The sequence below is a fragment of the Vulpes vulpes genome, chromosome 9, assembly GCF_048418805.1.
Source record: "Vulpes vulpes isolate BD-2025 chromosome 9, VulVul3, whole genome shotgun sequence".
Classification (NCBI taxonomy): domain Eukaryota; kingdom Metazoa; phylum Chordata; class Mammalia; order Carnivora; family Canidae; genus Vulpes; species Vulpes vulpes.
In genome coordinates this window covers 106,758,809-106,775,619 of record NC_132788.1, presented here as the reverse complement: position 1 = coordinate 106,775,619, position 16,811 = coordinate 106,758,809, and the positions used below count along the sequence as shown (strand labels likewise).

Below are 16,811 nucleotides of genomic sequence, written 5' to 3'. Positions count from 1 at the left end.
TCCCCTCCATCCTGCTCCATGAGACAGGGTGAGGGGACGGAGAACACAAGCACAGCCCCCCTCCTCCAGGGACCCCATCTGGCTCCCTCTTAAGGTCCCACCCACCTAAAGCATATATTGAGCACCTACTGTGTGCCATGGAATAGAACACCATTTGGCCACAAGGGGAAGGAGGCACTCACACCCAGGCGGAAGGACCTTGAAAACACGGTGAGAACCAGCGAGAGCCAGACACAAAAAGCCACATAGCATGTGATTCCATTTACATGAAATGTGCCAGAACAGGCTCATCCACGGAGACCAAGCGGATTAGAGGTGGCGGGGGCAGGAGAAGTGGGGAGAACGAGAGTACCAGCAGCGGTGGCGCTTCTTCTTTGGGGGGGGAGGGGCGCGCGGGTGATGAAAATGTTCTGGAATGAGTGGCGATGGGTGCATGATCTTGTGAACGTTCTCAAACGGAAATGCACACTTCAAGGGGGCAAATGGTAGAGTATGTGAATTGTTTCTCAAATTTAAAAAAGGGGGGGGTGCTTCAGAGGGTGCCCCGAAGCCCTGAGCCGAGGGTAGCTGTTTCCCTGCCATCTCAGCGGTGGGAAGACAGCCCGGGTCACGCCACCCCAGGTCGGGTGGGGCCGGGTCCAGGAGATGCCCCCTGACACTGCCTCCCAGGCCACGGGTGCTGGGGGAAAGGGGAACCCGCAGCCCAGGACCCCCAGACCGCCCCAGCGGCTCGCCTCATCCCTGCAGTGACCCCCTCCAAGGCCCATCTGAACGCAGAAAGCCCCGGAGTTCACGCGGCTCCTCAAGGGCGCGCGGCAAGGTCACGGCCCCCGCCCTGGCCGCCTCCTCCCCTGCAGGGCCTCGGGGCTCCTCTCCTCGCGCGGGGCGGGGGCGGCCCCGGGAGCCGCGGCTCAAAAGCGCAGGAAAGTCAAACGCCCGTTTGATTCCGCCGCGGGGCCTCGAATTGCCATTCCGGACGCGCCGTAACTAGGAGGCCCCTCTCCAGTATTCATACCTCGGACGGCTCGTGTTTATCCGACAGGGAGAGGGCTCGGATTTGATGAGATCTGTCAACAGCCCATCCCCGCGCCGGGAATTGCCTGGCGGCTGACAGAAAACAGGACAATTACCCGCCGTGCTCCCGGAGGTCCCCGGGGACCCCGCCGCGCGCCGAGCGGGGTGCGGGGGGCGGGGGCCTGGACGCGCTGCGGAGGAGGATCGGGTTCAACAGGTTCACGTGGGCGACCCGCCAAAGTGCTGCTGCCGCCAGCGCCTCCGCCCGGCCGGCGGCGGCCTCGGTTTCGTCGCCTGGAAAATGGGGCGAGCAGTGGGGGCGGAGAAACGCTGACGCCACGGGGACCCCGCAGTGGGTGCCCAGTGCCACCCCAGCCGGGCCACATCGGGGCGCGCGCGCAGGCCGACACGGCTGCGGGCTGGCTCTGAGCAGGTCCTCCCTCTGCCTGTGCCTCAGTTTCTCCGTGGGGAAAAATATAACTCACTCCCTTCTGGCGCTGCCCCCCTTGAGCTCCCTGGGGGTTCCCTGGTAGAACCCCTGTGGGAAAGCGGGAAAGCAAGGCACAGGCGCCCTGCTCTTCCCAAGGGGCATCTTCCCAACAGTGCCAGCTCTGACTTCTAACTGCTCCTCCCTCCCCTCGGAGCCACAGGCACCAGCCCGCCCTGGGGGCCATGGGTGGGGGGTGCGCGGCACCCGGGGAAGGGAAGGGAACCCCGAGTCCCATGACCACCCCTCTCTCTTACTTCCCCAATATTAAGGGGCGCTGAACAAGCCCCCTTAGGCCGAAAGAAAAGAAAACCCGGTTTGCCCTGGAATGGGCCCGCTCACCTCGCGGCTTCCCTTACCCCAACCTCCCAGCGGCCTCGCCCCCAGACAGCTGCTCTGCCGGGGAGACCCCTCTCATCTCTGTCCCCCTCCCTGCCTCCGCCCCCAGGAGCCACAAAGGGACAGATGCTGAGGACACGCGCCAGGCACAGATACCATCTCCCTGGCCGCGGCCAGCTGCCCCAGCCCCCTCCCCCCGGCTGCAATTAGTCCCCCGGGAGGGAGGGGTGCAGAGGAGAGTCCTCTTGGGGAGGGGGCGCCAGACGCACACACCCCCTTTCCGTTGCCTCCCGGCCTCCTTCAGCTGCATCAATATCAATTTGAGCCGGTGACCTCTAGAACAATCTGCTGGGCAGTTGCGCCGCCAGATACCGGTTCAATCTCAGCCCTCCACAGTGGTCGCCCCCGCCCCCCCCGCTGGTCAGTCCACCCCCTCTCGCGGGCACATCCAGACCCCCCACTTCCCCAGTTGCCCCCGCGCCTCCCCCTCGCGCCGCCCCCGCCCCTGCGCCCCCCGCCCTCCCGGGCAGGGGCAGCCCGTGGCTTCCCACCTCCCGCTCCTGCTCGCTCGTGCGGCCGCGGTCCTCCGGGTCGGGTCCAGCTGCCGCGGCCGCGGCCCGCGACGCCCGCCCCGCACCCCCTCCCGCGGCGGGCAGAGGCTCCCCTCCCTTCCCAGAACAGCTGAAGGTCTCAGTCACCTCCGAGGGGGGCGCAGGGGGAGCGGAGGGGCGGGGGAAGCCGCGGCGGGGGAGGCGGGGAAGCCTTGACGTCGCCGCCCGGGACGCGGCCGGGGGCCGCTAGGGGCTGGGGCGTCCGCCCGCGCGCCCCCTCCCCAAAGTCCCACCTCCCGGCCGCGGCGGGGAAAGTCTTTCCGAAAGCGTGAAGGGGGATTGGAGGAGGTTTTATTTCCCTTTGTGCGGGAGGCCGGGGCCGGATCGAGGCGGCCGGGCCGGGGGCTGCGGGACCCGGGCTCCCCCGGAGCGGAGACGAGCGCAACAAAGGATGCGCCGCGCGGGGGTCACCGTCCCCGCCGCCCAACTTTGCGCGCGGCGCCCGCGCCCCGGGGGAGCCCGCCCGCTGCGCTGAGAACGCAGGCGTCCGGGCTGAGCCCGGGCTGGGGGCGCCCCCCGCCCCCCCTCCCTCCGGGCCGCAGAAGGGAATCCCGGAGCCCCCCGGAGGCGGCGGGCGGCCGAGCCGCGCGCGGGGACCGCGCTTCCCGCGGAAACTCCGCGCGCTTCCTTGGATGCCCCGCGCCCGGCCCGACCCCCCGGCGCTCGGCGTTCAGGGCCCCGCGGGGCGCCCCCTCCCCGCGCCGCCCTTGCGGAGCCGGGCTAAGGCGGACTTTGGCTCCCTTCCTCCCCTCCCTCCTTCTGTCTCCCTCTTTTCTCCTCTTTCCACCGCCTTCTGAGCCCAGCCCGGGGACACACCTGATCTTCCCCCTCCCGTTCCTTCCTCCTCCCTCTCCTCCTCTCCACCTCCTCCTCCTCCCTGGGGACTCTGCGGAGAAGAAAGGGGGGTTGGCAAGGGGGCATGTGGGTGCCCCCCCGACAGTGGCCAGCTTTGGCGTGACACACGCACAGATGGCCAAGTGGCTACGGGACTACCTGAGCTTTGGCGGCCGGAGGCCCCCTCCGCAGCCGCCCACCCCCGACTACACGGAGAGCGACATTCTGAGGGCCTACCGGGAGCAGAAGGATCTGGACTTCGAGGACCCCTACGAGGACTCAGACAGCCGCCTGGAGCAGGACCCTGCCGGGCCCGGGGACTGCAAGGGCCCCGGAGACGCCAAGTACGACTCTCCCAAGCACCGGCTCATCAAGGTGGAGGCTGCGGACATGGCCAGAGCCAAGGTCTTGCTGGGCAGCCCCGGGGAAGAGGTGCGTGGCTCCCGCCCAAGCTTGGGCGGCCCCAGGACGCTGGGCGGGGAGGGCCAGGCTGGGCTCCCGGGATTTGGGGAGCTTGTTTTATGGGGCAGGCCAGGGCACCCCCAGAGACGCCCCCGTCCTCCACCTGCTAGAGGGAGCTCAGTATGTGGCCCTTCCCAGGGCGCAGCACTGGCTGTCCCACTGCCTCTCTGCCCTGCTTTGTCCTCCTGTCCTCCTGCCCTCCTGTCCTCCTGTCCCCCTGCTCCCTGCTCCTAACCCCTAGTCCCCTCTGCTCAGATCTGAGTCACTCCCCTAGTGAGCCCTGGAGCACCCTCAACCACGATGCCCCTCCTCTGTTACTACTCCCATTTCACGGAAGTGGAAACTGAGGCTCACAGAAGACAAGCAACTGGCCCAAGGTCACATGGCCCTGGCTTATTAGGACTTGACGCAGATCTGCCTCCAATGCCCATGCTTTTTTTTTTTTTCTTTTTCAATACTTTCCCTAGAGGATCAGGGAATCGTCCCCCAACCCTCCATAGAGACAGGATTTGAGGGGGGTCCCACGAGGCTGTGTGGGGCAGTGTTTAGGAGGACAGAGGAAGGAAGGAGGAGGCAGGGACCCCGGGAAGCAGACCACCTGGGATGAAGCCCTGCCTCCTACTTACCAGCTGTGTGACCCTTAGCAAGTCACTTACCCTCTCTGTGCCTTGTTTTTTCCACCTGTAGAATGGGGATAATGTGCTCACTGGGTGTTGGCATTACAAGGAAACACATGTGAAGCGCTGGCAGCTGATAGACGTTACAACTGTCTGTTTTAACAGAGGTGGGGTGTCAGGGAGGGTCAGAACTGCAGGGAGGCAGAGCCGGGGAAGCTGGCATCTGTGTGCAAATCCTGGTGGATGGGGGAGAGGACTCCCCGCCCCAGAGGAGGAAATGAGCTTTGTGGAGGGGAAGGGGTAGCCAACCCAGAGAGGTGCGCCATCCCCGGGGAGGGGGTGTCCATGGCTGGGCTTGGTTGCCCCCCAGCCCTTGCCACTCCCTTCTTCTTTCTCCAGTTGGAACTCGACACGGAGTACTCAGACCCCTTTGATGCTCAGCCTCATCCGCCACCGTCAGATGACGGCTACATGGAGCCCTATGATGCCCAGCGGGCCGTGAGTGGTGCGAGAGCAGGGCTGGGGGGAAGGGGGCGGGGGCCCCTGGTGGGTGTGGGAGCTGACCAGTGTTCTTGGTGCCCCCAGACCTGCCATGCAAGGGGGTGCAGCTGTATGACACTCCCTACGAGGAGCAGGACCAAGACCCAGGAGATGGGGCCCCTTCCGGGAGGAGACCTCGCCAGAGCCGGCTGCCTCAGGAGGACGAGAGGCCAGCAGATGAGTACGACCAGCCCTGGGAGTGGAAGAAAGACCACATCTCCAAGGCATTTGCAGGTGCCCCTCTGCCCCAGGCCTTGACCCTCCCTCCACAGGCCCTGAGTGTCCACATCATTCCATTGTCTGCTCTGGTCATAGTCTCTGATTCAACTTACAAAATAGACCCCAATCACCTGCCGCTGTGACACTATGGTCATTTTTGTGCATTCTCGCTAAAGTGTGAATGGCTGATCATCATACATTTCTCTTCCTAGGACAAGTTGTGTCTTCCCCTGAAGACAGAAATTCCTCTAGAGCACCTGTAGTGCAGGGATAGGCTTTGGCATCAGGGTAGACCTGGATTTGTGTCACTTACTGGGGCAAGGTGCTTTATCTTTTAGTCTTGGTGCCCTCACCCATCAAATGGGGCTCGTGACAGCACCTACAGAACAGGGGGCATGTAAACAGTGCTAGAGGTGCTGTTGGGGGTCAGGGTAGCATTTCTTAGCAGCTATCATTTAGGTGGACTTGGGGTCAAGTGCTGAGTTGGGGAAGCCTGGACAAGTCTGTGATCTCAGTTTCCTCTTCTGTAAAAAGGGTAGCAACACGGGCAGCTTTAAGAAATACAATAACGTGGGCCAGGAAGAGCTGTGCGAACCCAGCTTGGCCTCAGAAGTTGTGTGGCTGGGAGGGACCCGGAGGGCTCGGTGCCTGGCTCTGTCTACCCATAACTTGGGGTGGGGCTGGGGGGTGGAGTCCGGCTCTAGGACTTGGCCAGACTGTGCAGAACCAGCATCCTGCTCTCTGTTCTGTCCCTCTCTGTCCCCCACGGACTGGCCCCTCCCCTCAGGACACCAGCCTCAGAGGAGTGACCACACCCCTTCTTCAGGAAGCCCTCCCAGGTGGGTTGGACTTAACCCTGCCCTCTCTGACCCTCCCCCTCCAGTGCAGTTTGACAGTCCCGAGTGGGAAAGGACCCCAGGCTCTGCCAAAGAGCTCCGGAGACCCCCGTCCAGGAGCCCCCAGGCCGCAGAGCGTGTGGACCCGGCCCTGCCCCTGGAGAAACAGCCGTGAGTGGGGAAGCTGACGGTGGAATCCTTCTCCATCCCATCCCAGCTGCAGACTCCTTGGACTGGGGTGGGGGGGTGTTGGGGGAATTAACGACTCATTCATTCTCTTCATTCCCGTCTTCAACTCATCTTCATTGGGTGCCAGAGCCTGCCGAGTGTCGGACACCTAGCTAGGTACGAAGCAGAATCAAAGGGTGTCTCATTCCTCTGGCATCAGATTCTGGGTTCCAGTCTCTGCTCTGCATCTCTTGGCTGTGCAGCTTTGGGCGAATCCCTTAACCTCTCTGAACCTAGGGCTCAAAACCCCCAAGACGGCATCCAGCTCAAACGGACTAAAAGGGTGGATGTCCTCCGTTCACTTGGATGACACCCCTGAGCGAGCCCGAGAGTAAAGAGACAAAACTCATCCTCACCCCCAGGGGATCTTGGGATGGAAGTAGGAGGCGACAGGGTTTTGAGGGGGGAGTCCCAGCGTTGGGCTGGAGTGAGCTGCACCAGCTGGGAGGGCCTGGGTCTTCTTTCCAACCTCCCAGTTCCTCCAGGAACTCCCTAAAAGCCCACTGCGCTGGGCCTGAGAGCACAACTGACTGCTGGGGGTTGGGGACAGCGAGGCACAGGGAGAGAAGTTGTTGCTCTGTTCAAATTTTTCTTTTTTTCAATACAAAACCCGCGAAGTCTGTTTGGCGCTCCTCTGTCTGTGAGACCTGGCTCGCAACTGCTAAGCTCACTGTGAGCACGCGCAATAGAAATATTCAGTAAAGGATGGTGCAGGCGGGTGGGGACGCAGGATGTGGCAAATCTGGAGAAAGCCAGATGCAAGGGATTCGCTCGAGGGGAAGTGGAAACAGGACACTGGGGACCTAGCCTTGGGGAGCCAGTGAAGGTCAAGGTCAGGTGTGTCTAGTAACCCCGAGGGAACAGCCCCAATGGGCCTGGGCTCAGCTGCCTGGCAGGGAAAACTGTCTGCCTGAAAACCAGGCTCCCCCTGAGAAACCCAGGGGGATTGTTCTCACTTGTTTGCCTGGAGGTCACAAGTCCTGGAACCGGACCGGGCCTGCACCCCACCCCAGGGTGCATCTGCGGGGATCGCCCTTTAAGAGACATCTGCCCCCACCCCCTAGGTGGTTTCACGGCCCACTGAGTCGGGCAGATGCCGAGAACCTCCTGTCTCTCTGCAAGGCAGGCAGCTACCTCGTGCGTCTCAGCGAGACCAGTCCCCAGGACTGCTCCCTGTCCCTCAGGTGAGGCCCCAGCCCCCTGAAGGGACCGAGGTTCACCGGACTACCTGGGAGCAGAGGGTGGCTCCAGCAGCCAGTGGGTGGGGCTTCCAGGGAGGCTAGAGGCAGGATTTAAATAGGGAATGAGCACCTTGTCACTGGGGGTATGCAAGAAGGTAGAGTGGAAGCCATACCTTAGATCGAGGATGTGGGTGAGGTGGGAAACTAGGTATTTCCTTCAAACCCCCCGACCCCCCAATCCAAAAGTTGAAGTATATCCATTTGTGTGTCTCTTGGGGCCAGAATCTCCGAGTGACCCTGTGGGCATTTGAGTTTGAGATCCTGATTCTACGAGCTTCTCTGCCTCAGATTCTAAGTGTGTCTGATTGTAACAAGCCCCCCAATTCGACAAGGCGTCTGAGTGTGAGATTCGTAAAAGGACAGGATTGCAGAGGACTTTGAGAATCAGTTTAAATCCCGCCTCTGCCACTCTGCAGCTGTGTTATCTTTGCTAAATTACTCGGCCTCTCTGGGCCTTGCTTTTCCCATCTATGAAATGAGGCTACGAATAGCACCTACTTTGTGTTAATACTGCCACGATTAAATCACACACACACACACACACACACACACACACACACGAAGAATTGTTGAGACTAGTGCCCTGGCAACAGGAAGCGTTTCATCCATATTAATGATGACATGATCATTCCCAGGCTCAATGTCATTCCACTCACCAGAGAGGGAAGAAAGGAGAGGGACCCCAGACCGAGGGCTAACTCGTGGGGCGCCCAGGAAGCATAGTGCAAGGGCTCAGAAGGTTTGGAGGAAACGTGCAGGACCTCCAGCCTGCCTTCAGAGCCGACAGGCGCGTCCCTGCCGATGTGGACCAAACCCATGGCTTGGCACCCAAGAGGCCGATTTCTGGAAATATTTGGGAATGCCAGGCCCCAGCTTCTGGGGGCCATGAGTGTGTGTGTGGAGGGGAGCTTTAGGGCCGGAGAGCCTGAGCAGGTCTGGGGTGATCAAGGCACTCTGTGACGCCTGTCCCCCAGGAGCAGCCAGGGCTTCCTGCACCTGAAGTTCGCACGGACCCGAGAGAGCCAGTTCGTGCTGGGGCAGCACAGCGGCCCCTTCGCCAGCGTGCCGGAACTGGTCCTCCACTACAGCTCCCGGCCGCTGCCCGTGCAGGGCGCCGAGCATCTGGCCCTGCTGTACCCGGTGGTCACGCAGACCCCCTGACCCCAGGACCTTCGGCCCCTGCCCTGCACCACGCGGGCCCAGATTTACTGGCCACAAACGCTGGAGGTCTTTCCAGTCCTGGACGAGGCCGGAGGGAGGGAGAGAGACTCGCTTCCCCTCCGGGCCCGGCTCTTCATCAGAGCTGCCTTCTCGGCCTTCTCTTGGGTTCTAGGTTCCAGGATTGTGTCTCCAAGCACTCCTCTGGCCTGGAAAATAAATAAGTTATTGTGTGTTTCAAGTGTCCTTTCTGGGAGGTGGGGATCCCGGCCCTGGGGAAAGAAGAGGGGAGTGACCCTTAGACCCTTGTGGTGGGGGGGGCATCCCCAGCTCCCCGGGGGGATGAGCCCCATGGGGTGAAGCCTGACTTGCTCACAGCGGGGCACCACCAGTAAGGGGTAGGGGTAGGCAGGGAGAGAGCCAGTGAGGTCGGAGGACGCAGCTGATACCGACAGATACAAAGACGGAGAAACCGAGGGGGGAGGCTCTCAGGCCGGCCCTGCCCCCACCCGCCCCTCCCTCGCGCCAGGACAGGCGGGCAGCCACGGCCTGATGCTGCTGCGGAAGGACATCTGTCCCCATGGAAACAGCAGAAGTGGGGGAGGGGAGTTGAGCCCAGCTGGTGTCACTTCAAGGTGACAGTCGGGCAGGAGACCCGGGGCCCAATGTCTCCCGTCAGTCACCCTCCATCTCCAAACCCACCCAAGGACGGGTGGTGCTTCCAGCTCCAGGCGCTGCGTGGGGGTCGCCTGCAATCACTTCTCTGCTAATTGGACATGAGGCTCCAAGGATGAGAGTGGGGCGCTGACCAGTCATCACAAAGCCCCCTCACCACGGCGGACCCCTTCAGCCGTCCTGGGGCTCAGGAGCCCCCAGATGGCCCCCCAGATAGCTTTAACACTCCCCCAAATCACAAAATCTGGCTTTCCTTTATGAGCCTTTATGGAGTGCTCTGGGGGTGAAGGAGGAATCCAGCGTCATGGTAATGAGGCCGGGGTCTTGGGCTGGGCTGTTGGACTCCCTGACTCTTGGAAATCAGTCACATTTTCACGTGGCTGTTGGTGGGAGGGGGTCTTTCCTGGGATTTCTGTTCTTCTCCCCACTTCCAGGAGCCCTCTTGGCCTCTGCGGCCCAGAGGGGCGCGGTTCAGGGGAGACGACAGCAGATATGGGGTGAGCTGACCTGGGCCTGGGGCTGGGGTAAGGCTTCTGGGCCAGGCGCCCCTGGGGGCTGAGAGGTCGCGGGTGGGTGGGAGGGATGGGAGGGTGGGTGGGCGGGGGGGGTTGGGAGATCGAATAGAAGCTCTGACCCTGACCCTCCTGGTTCGGCCTGGGGATGTCCAGCACCTTCCCCTCCGAACGCCACGGCCGCGCGTCTTTGGGCCCCCCGCGCCCCTGCCCCCCGGGGCCTGTAAAAGACGTGACCGTAGAGGGGATGCCCTGCAGGTGGGAGGCACGGACGACCCAGAATAAGAGCGGAGAATCACACGAGACAGCCTGGCTCTCCCCAGCCTACCTGGGCTTCTGCAAAACATGAGCGTAGGGGCCGGACCTCTCCAGTTATTCCCGGTCCCGCCCGCCCCCCGCAGCCCCACCTGCCCCCCTTCCAGAAGGGGCCGGCGTCCCGGTCCAGTAGCTGCAGTTCCCGCCTCCACCACGCGGGGGCAAGATCGCCGGGGGGAGCCAAGAGCCGCCCTCCCCGCCACCGGCGCGGTTACCTGAGTCCCCAGAACCACCCCCGCCCCGCGCTCCGCGGCCACGGCCACGCCCCCTGCCCACGGCAGCGCCACCGGGAGTCCTGGGGAGGGGAGTGCGGGGCGGCCTGAGGGGCGGGGCGATGGGCGGGGCGTCCCGAGGGGCGGGGCGAGGGGCGGGGCGAGGGGCGTGGTTGTCCGAGGGGGCGGGGCTGTCCTGGGGGGCGTGGCGAGGGCGGGGCTCACCTGAGTCCCTGGAGGTCCGTTGGAGCGCAGGCCATCTGCACAGAAGAAACCTGTGTCTCAGGGGTGCTCACCTTCGAGTCCAGCCTCCACCCTCCAGGGTCAGAGCCCCCCTACCCCACGTGAGACCTCAGGATTCCGCCCCTGCCATGCTGCGTGAGTCCCGGCAGGTGTCCCTCGGGGCCTGTTTCCTCTTCTGAAAAGTGAGGCAACCCATTTCTGCCTCCTCGAGTGTTGTAAAATCATGGCCAAATGGATTTTTTTCATCCTGAGCTCCACCATCCTTGTCATGAGCCCCATCACGCCCCTAAGAGTCTCCGCCATTCCCCACACAAGCCCTGTCATCCTATAAGCCCCAGCACTGACATCACGAGCTCCATCATTCCCTCCGTGAGCTCCAGGGTCCTGTGTTTTGAGCTCAACTCTGCTGTCAGGCCCATTTTTCATACAAGGAAACTGAGTCTCAGCCTGAGTCACTTGCCCGGGGTTACACAACCAGGCAGCAACAGTGCCCCACTTTGAAGAAGGTGTTGCTCACCTCAGCTCCCCTTTCCTTCTCTGTTTCAGGGGGAAAAAAAAGAAAGACAAAAGAAAGAGAAAGCAAGAAACAGCTTATACCGGCCTGAACTTTTGAGTCGTCTCGAATAAAGAGGATAATAGACATAAAATAATCACTTACGTTTACTGAGGACTTACCATGTTCTAGACCCTGTAATAAACTATTTAGATATAATTACTTCAAATTCACATAACCCATAGCTAAGGAAACAGGCACAGAAGGGTCGGATAACTTGCCCAAGGTCACACAGCCAGTGAGCAGCAGAGTGGAGACGTGTTTCCAGGTCTGTGTAATTGATATAAACTCCAGCCAAAGGCTCCTGGTGTGACTAAGATGAGGCCCAGGGCCCCTGACCTCTTCATCTTGCATGTTTTAAAGTTGGCATTGGTCCCCGGAGGCTGCTGATCAGCTGGCGGGGAGGGGAGGGGAGAGGCAGCTGTGTGGAGCTGGATGCACGCCTGCCCGCATCCCTGCGGATGCCAACAATGCACAGCCTGGTGCCTCTGTTACCCAGATTCTGCTAATTGGTAATTGGCCCTCTCATTACTAGTAGGTGGGGGCAGTCAGGACAGCCAGAACGTACTGGCATGGAGGCCGGTGGTGGGAGGGTCCTGCCAACTGGAGAGGAGTGGGCATCTCTGCCGAGGCCCTCAGGAGCCAGCAAGAGAGAAGGAGCCCCATCTGGGCCAGCTGGAGTCTCCCAACCCAATGCAGGGTTTGGCCCAAAGTAGGAGGTCACGCAGGGTGAGGGGGGCAGTATGAGCTGGGCTTTCCAGAAAGCTGGATGTGTCCCTGGCTCGTGTGTATGGCTGGACGTGTCTTGCCCTTCTGTGGGCCTCAGAGGCTTTCTCTTCTCTAAATGGAGGCAGGTGGCTTAGCTGATCTCGGAAATGCCTTCCAGCCTTGAGAGTCCATGGCTTTCAGTGTGGATTCTTGAATTCTAGAGTTATCGGTCCTGAAAAATTCTAAAAGGCTATTTAAAATATCTCAGATACTAAAAATATATAAATAAATAAAATATTTCAGATACTGCGATTCTAACGTTCTTGAATCATCTATTCCCTTGTGTCAGTATTTCTCAACCTTTTTTCAATATTATCCCCCTAAAGAGATTTTTAAAGTCTTACTTTGTGCTCCCATGACACTTTAGAACCACAGAGTGTAAATCTCTTTATGTACTATCCATACATCTATGCTTTATACGCAAGAAAGTAGAATTTTCATTGGTCCCCAAGAACCAATTCCTGCCCCCATAGGAGCATATTCCCCACTGAGAACGCTGTAATCCTAAGAGCCTAGAATGTTCCGTCCCTAGGATTCTAGAACTGCAAGATTCTATTTTGTGGCTGGAGATTTTAGAATTGCCTGAGGTGCAACAAAAATGTGTACAGATGTTAACCAAAGGCAGGTTGTAAATTGTTCACCGCGGCCTTATTTGAGATTCCAAACAACTGGACGTTGCCCAAGTGCCCATCCGCAGGAAACTGGATTGATGGGTGGCAGTGGGTCCACTGCAAAGAGAAAGGACAATCCACTGCTGGGTGACCAGGATGGACACATCCTCTGGTTGAGTGGAAGGTTCAGTGTTGAATGAGAGAAGCCAGACACAAGAGAGGATGCTCTCTGACTCCCCTGAGGTAGTGCACAAAGCCGGGCAAAATACGTCTGTGCAGCTGGTCGTCGGGATCCTGTGTGTATGCCTGGGTGAGGGGAAAGGGGCCTAGGAGGCGGGAAGTACGGTTTCTTTAGCTGGGTGGTGGTTCAGGGGTGAGCTCAGGCTGTGAAAATCCAGTGCTCTGGTCTGAATGTGTGTCCCCCACAATCCCTGTGTCGAGTCCTAACCCCTGGAGGTGATGGAACGAGGAGGTTGGACCTCAGAAGGTGATGAGGTCCAGAGGGTGAAGGCCCACAAAGGGGATGAGCGTTGTTTCTTTTTTTAAGATTGATTGATTGGTTGGTTTATTATTCATGAGAGACACAGAGGGAGAGAGAGAGGTAGAGACACAGGCAGAGGGAGCTGCAGGGAGCTGCAGGGAGCCCGACAGAGCCCTGCCTCTTCCTCCATGTGAGGACAGGGATCGGCACCAACGTTGAACACAACCATGCTGCTGCCCTGATCTTGGATTTACAGCCTCCAGACTGATGAAAAAAAAGTTTCTGCTGTCTATAAACCACCTGGGGTGCAGTAACTTGTTAGAGCAGCCCAGACGGATCTAGATATCCATTAAGCTGGCCACGTACAATATACGCTTTTTTCCCTGTATGTATACTTTAATAACACATTTTTAAAAAATGTTCTGGGATTCTTTTCCATCAAAACTCCAGAATTACATGTATTCAGGAGTCTTTATGATTGCGATATTCTGGAACAGTGCTCAGCAAACTACTGCCTATGGATCCAATTAGGCCCACTGCCTGTTTTTTTAAAATTAAAAAAAATTTTTTTACACTTACAGTATTCTTAAGAGTTTATTATAAACTAGTTCCACAGGCTTCGAGGAAGTAAAAGGACTCTGTACAGCCTGACAGGAAACAGGCAGGGAGCTGAGGAGGGCCAAGATGAGTCAAGGGCCTTGGTGGGTGTATTCCCGGGGGAGGGGGCCCTGAAAGGGAAACCAGACAATCCTGTGAGACCCCGAGAACAATGGCATAACAAACAGGTCTGTGATAATCGGGCCCACGCCTCTGTCTCTGTGGAGCTACTTCCATAACTCTGTGGTCAAGGGTCAAAGGAGACCTCACATGCCCAGGGGGAGGGGGCCACATCCCAGGGGGAGGGAGCGGGGGGGGGGGGTTTGCCCATCGGAGTTCCGCAACCAGGAGGGATCCCCATCGGAGGGCCCATGGGAGGCCTTATGCCAGGTGGTGGGCCCATCATGCCTGGAGGCGGTGTCCCCCGGCCCATCAGTGGAGGAGGAACCCCATGGCGGGGTGGGTACTGGGTCAGGGCCCCTGCAATGCTGGTGGTGGTAGCAGCTGCAGCAGCAGCCACAGTGCCTCTTCCCTGTGGGATCATCACCTGCTGGGACGGCCCACCAACCCCTGGGACTGGCCCTGCAAGTCCTGCAGGAGCCTGGGGCATTGGAACACCAGCTGAAATTCCTCTGCCAGCAGCCCTGCTGATCCCTGGACCCCCCGGCAGCTCCAGCAAGTGGCACTCGGGCAATGCCAGTAACTTTGGGAGGAGGTCCCTCTACCGTCATTGAGACCAGGTTCTCCCCCCGAAGCAGCACCAGACCGAGGACTCGCTTCTCTTCTCTTTCTGCTTGTTTTGAGTTCTTTGGCTTCATCTTCCTGAACTCATCACAGTCACAGAGGATCAAGTTCATACGCTTGTCAGAAGCCTTGAAGGTGCCAGTGAAGGTCCGCCGTCTTGTAGGATGACCTCATCCTATAGTCGATGTGTTGCAGCATCAGCATCTTGCTGCTCTTGCCCGCAGTCGTGTGGCGGTTCTGATGGCTCTGAGTCCCGCCGGATTGCCCTCAGCAGAGGCCTAGATGCCCGCCACTCTTAAGTAAAGTTTTATTGGAAACCGGCGCCAGCCATCCGTGCCCGTCCAGCCTAGGGCGGCTTCGCTACAGCAGCGGAGTGGAGTGGTTGCAGCAGAGAGCAGCTGGTCCACGAAGCAGAAAACATTTACTCTGTGGCCCTCTACAGAACGTTTGCTGAGTCCTGGTCTAGAATTATAAGTTCCGGCATATCTTTGATTCTGTGATTCTAGATTCTGATGTTCTTGAGTTTGCAGGGTTTCTAAGAATCTAATTTGAAGAATTTAGAGTTTATGTTTCTAGGAGTTTGAGATTTTAGATCTTAAGACCATCTGAGTTGCAAAAGCCATACCTTTGCTCCCATACCTTTCTCCACCAGAAGCTGCATGCCATTGGCCTCAGCCACCTCCAACTCAGAAATCTCCACGGTCACCCGGCATGTGTAGTCCCCACTGTCATTGAGGCTCATGTGGTTCAGCCGCAGGGTGAGATTGCCACGCAGCTTCCAGGAAGGCTGCTTCCGGGGCCCACAGACCCCCAGGCGGAGACTGCGATTGATGACGTGTGGCTCACACAAGAAAACACCATCCTTGGCCCCACCCAACAGAGATGCTTGGGACTGTATCACCTGGCAGGCCAAGGTCACCTGGCTGCCCTGAGTCACCTGCAGCCACGTGGGCTCCTGCTGCACTCTCAGGCCTTTGGCTCCTTGCAGGACTGGGGGATAAGAAGTAAGGCGTGTGTGTGTGTGTGTGTGTGTGTGTGTGTGTGTGTGTGTGAATCCCCTAGTGAGTCTACAGCGCTAAGGCTATGTGATCTTTGCAAGGTCACGGCTCACTGAGGCTCAAAGTCTTCATCTGTGAACTGGGTTTAACTTTCTTTTGGCACTTGTGAGATTTCAAGGACTCTGTGACAATTCCAGTTCTCAGCACACAAATATTGCCTTGCTTGTGCCAGGCCTGGTGTTCTGAACACCAGGGACACAGACACAGGGGTGATGAAGACAGACAGAAAGTCCTGCCCCTGCCCACCCACCCCCAGAGCTGACAGTCTGGGAGGAGAGACACACAGAAAGTCAGTAAAGTGAGAATCCTGATGGAGGATGAGGATGAGGTGAGAGAGAATGGAGGGTGGTCAGGGAAGCCTTCTCAGAGGAGGTGATATTTGAATGGGGATCTGAATGGTAAGAAGTAGCCAGTCGTGGGAAGAAAGGAAAATATGGAGGAAGAGCACTCCAGGCAGAGGGAGTAGCCCACACAAAGGCCCTGGGGCACAACCACGGCTGGTGTGTTGGAGAAAGAGCAAGGAGGCCCTTGTGGCTGGAGCAGAGTTAGTGAGGGGGAGAGAAGGAGGCGAATTGGAGAGAGGACGGCTTACACATGCTTTGCAGACCACAGGGTGGGGTGGGGGCGGGGGTGGGGAAGGGGAACAGTTTGCTTTTTAATCTAAGTAATGGTCCAATTTAATTTTTTTAAATTTATTTTATTTATTCCAGAGAGAAAGAGCATGCCAGCAGGGGGAGGCGCAGAGGAAGAGAGAATTCCAAGCAGACCCCTCACTAAGCGGGGAGCCCCTACCCAGGGCTCCATCTCACGGTCTCATGACCTATGAGATCATGACCTGAGCTGAAATCAAGAGTCGGACGCTCAACCAACTGAGCCACCCAGGCGCTCCACACCCCCATTTAAGTTTTAAAAAGATGACCCTGACTGCGGCGGTAAGAATGGACTGTGGGGTCAGGGGGTCCAGGTGGCTGGGAGTAGCAGGATCTGGATCCTGGAAAAAAGCGGTCAGAATCTGAATATATTTTGAACATTGCCCCCAGAAGAGCTGCGTGGACTTACACTGAGAGATGGAAAGAGGGTTTTAGCCTCAGGGACCCTGTGAATGGCAGTGGCTTTTCGGCCAAGACGGAGGACCCTGACAGAGAAGCAGGGCTGGAGTAGGAGAGTTTGCTTTGGGTCATGAGAAGTCTGAGGTCAGAGCCCCCAGAAGGGGTGCATTTGGATCAAGTTCCTGGCCTTTGAGGTGTCATTGCCATTGATGCTAGAGAGATGAGATCCAGGGAGTAGTGTTCTGGGCAGAGGGAACAGCAGGTGCAAGGGCCTGGGGGTGGTATCAACTTTGGTGTGCTGGGAAAGAGAGAGAGAGGAAGGAAGGAAGGAAGGAAGGAAGGAAGGAAGGAAGGAAGGAGGAAGGAAGGAATAAAGAAAGAAAAGCTGGCAGGCTGGACAAGGGGGA

The 16,811-nt window shown here is 58.8% G+C and overlaps 1 protein-coding gene and 1 pseudogene across 1 annotated transcript; one reads left to right on the top strand and one right to left on the bottom strand.

The window, feature by feature from the left end:
- The first annotated feature begins 2,614 nt into the window (after positions 1 to 2,614).
- On the top strand, positions 2,615 to 8,821 carry SHD (Src homology 2 domain containing transforming protein D). The gene is made up of 6 exons (XM_026019351.2): positions 2,615 to 3,717; positions 4,764 to 4,869; positions 4,950 to 5,138; positions 6,007 to 6,130; positions 7,252 to 7,371; positions 8,403 to 8,821. The coding sequence occupies exons 1-6, from the start codon at positions 3,421 to 3,423 to the stop codon at positions 8,587 to 8,589; spliced, it is 1,023 nt and encodes a 340-aa protein (XP_025875136.2). The 5' UTR covers positions 2,615 to 3,420; the 3' UTR covers positions 8,590 to 8,821.
- A 4,824-nt stretch (positions 8,822 to 13,645) lies between these two features.
- Positions 13,646 to 14,533, bottom strand: LOC112935548 (small nuclear ribonucleoprotein-associated protein B-like; annotated as a pseudogene).
- Positions 14,534 to 16,811: the final 2,278 nt, after the last annotated feature.

What these genes read in the sequence shown, in the direction of transcription:
- SHD (XM_026019351.2), top strand. Translation starts at nt 3,421, where the DNA reads ATGGCCAAGTGGCTACGGGACTACCTGAGCTTTGGCGGCCGGAGGCCC. An exon ending in CATCTCCAAGGCATTTGCAG is followed by an intron (nt 5,139 to 6,006) that starts GTGCCCCTCTGC and finishes CTCCCCCTCCAG; the next exon opens with TGCAGTTTGACAGTCCCGAG. An exon ending in CTGCCCCTGGAGAAACAGCC is followed by an intron (nt 6,131 to 7,251) that starts GTGAGTGGGGAA and finishes CCCACCCCCTAG; the next exon opens with GTGGTTTCACGGCCCACTGA.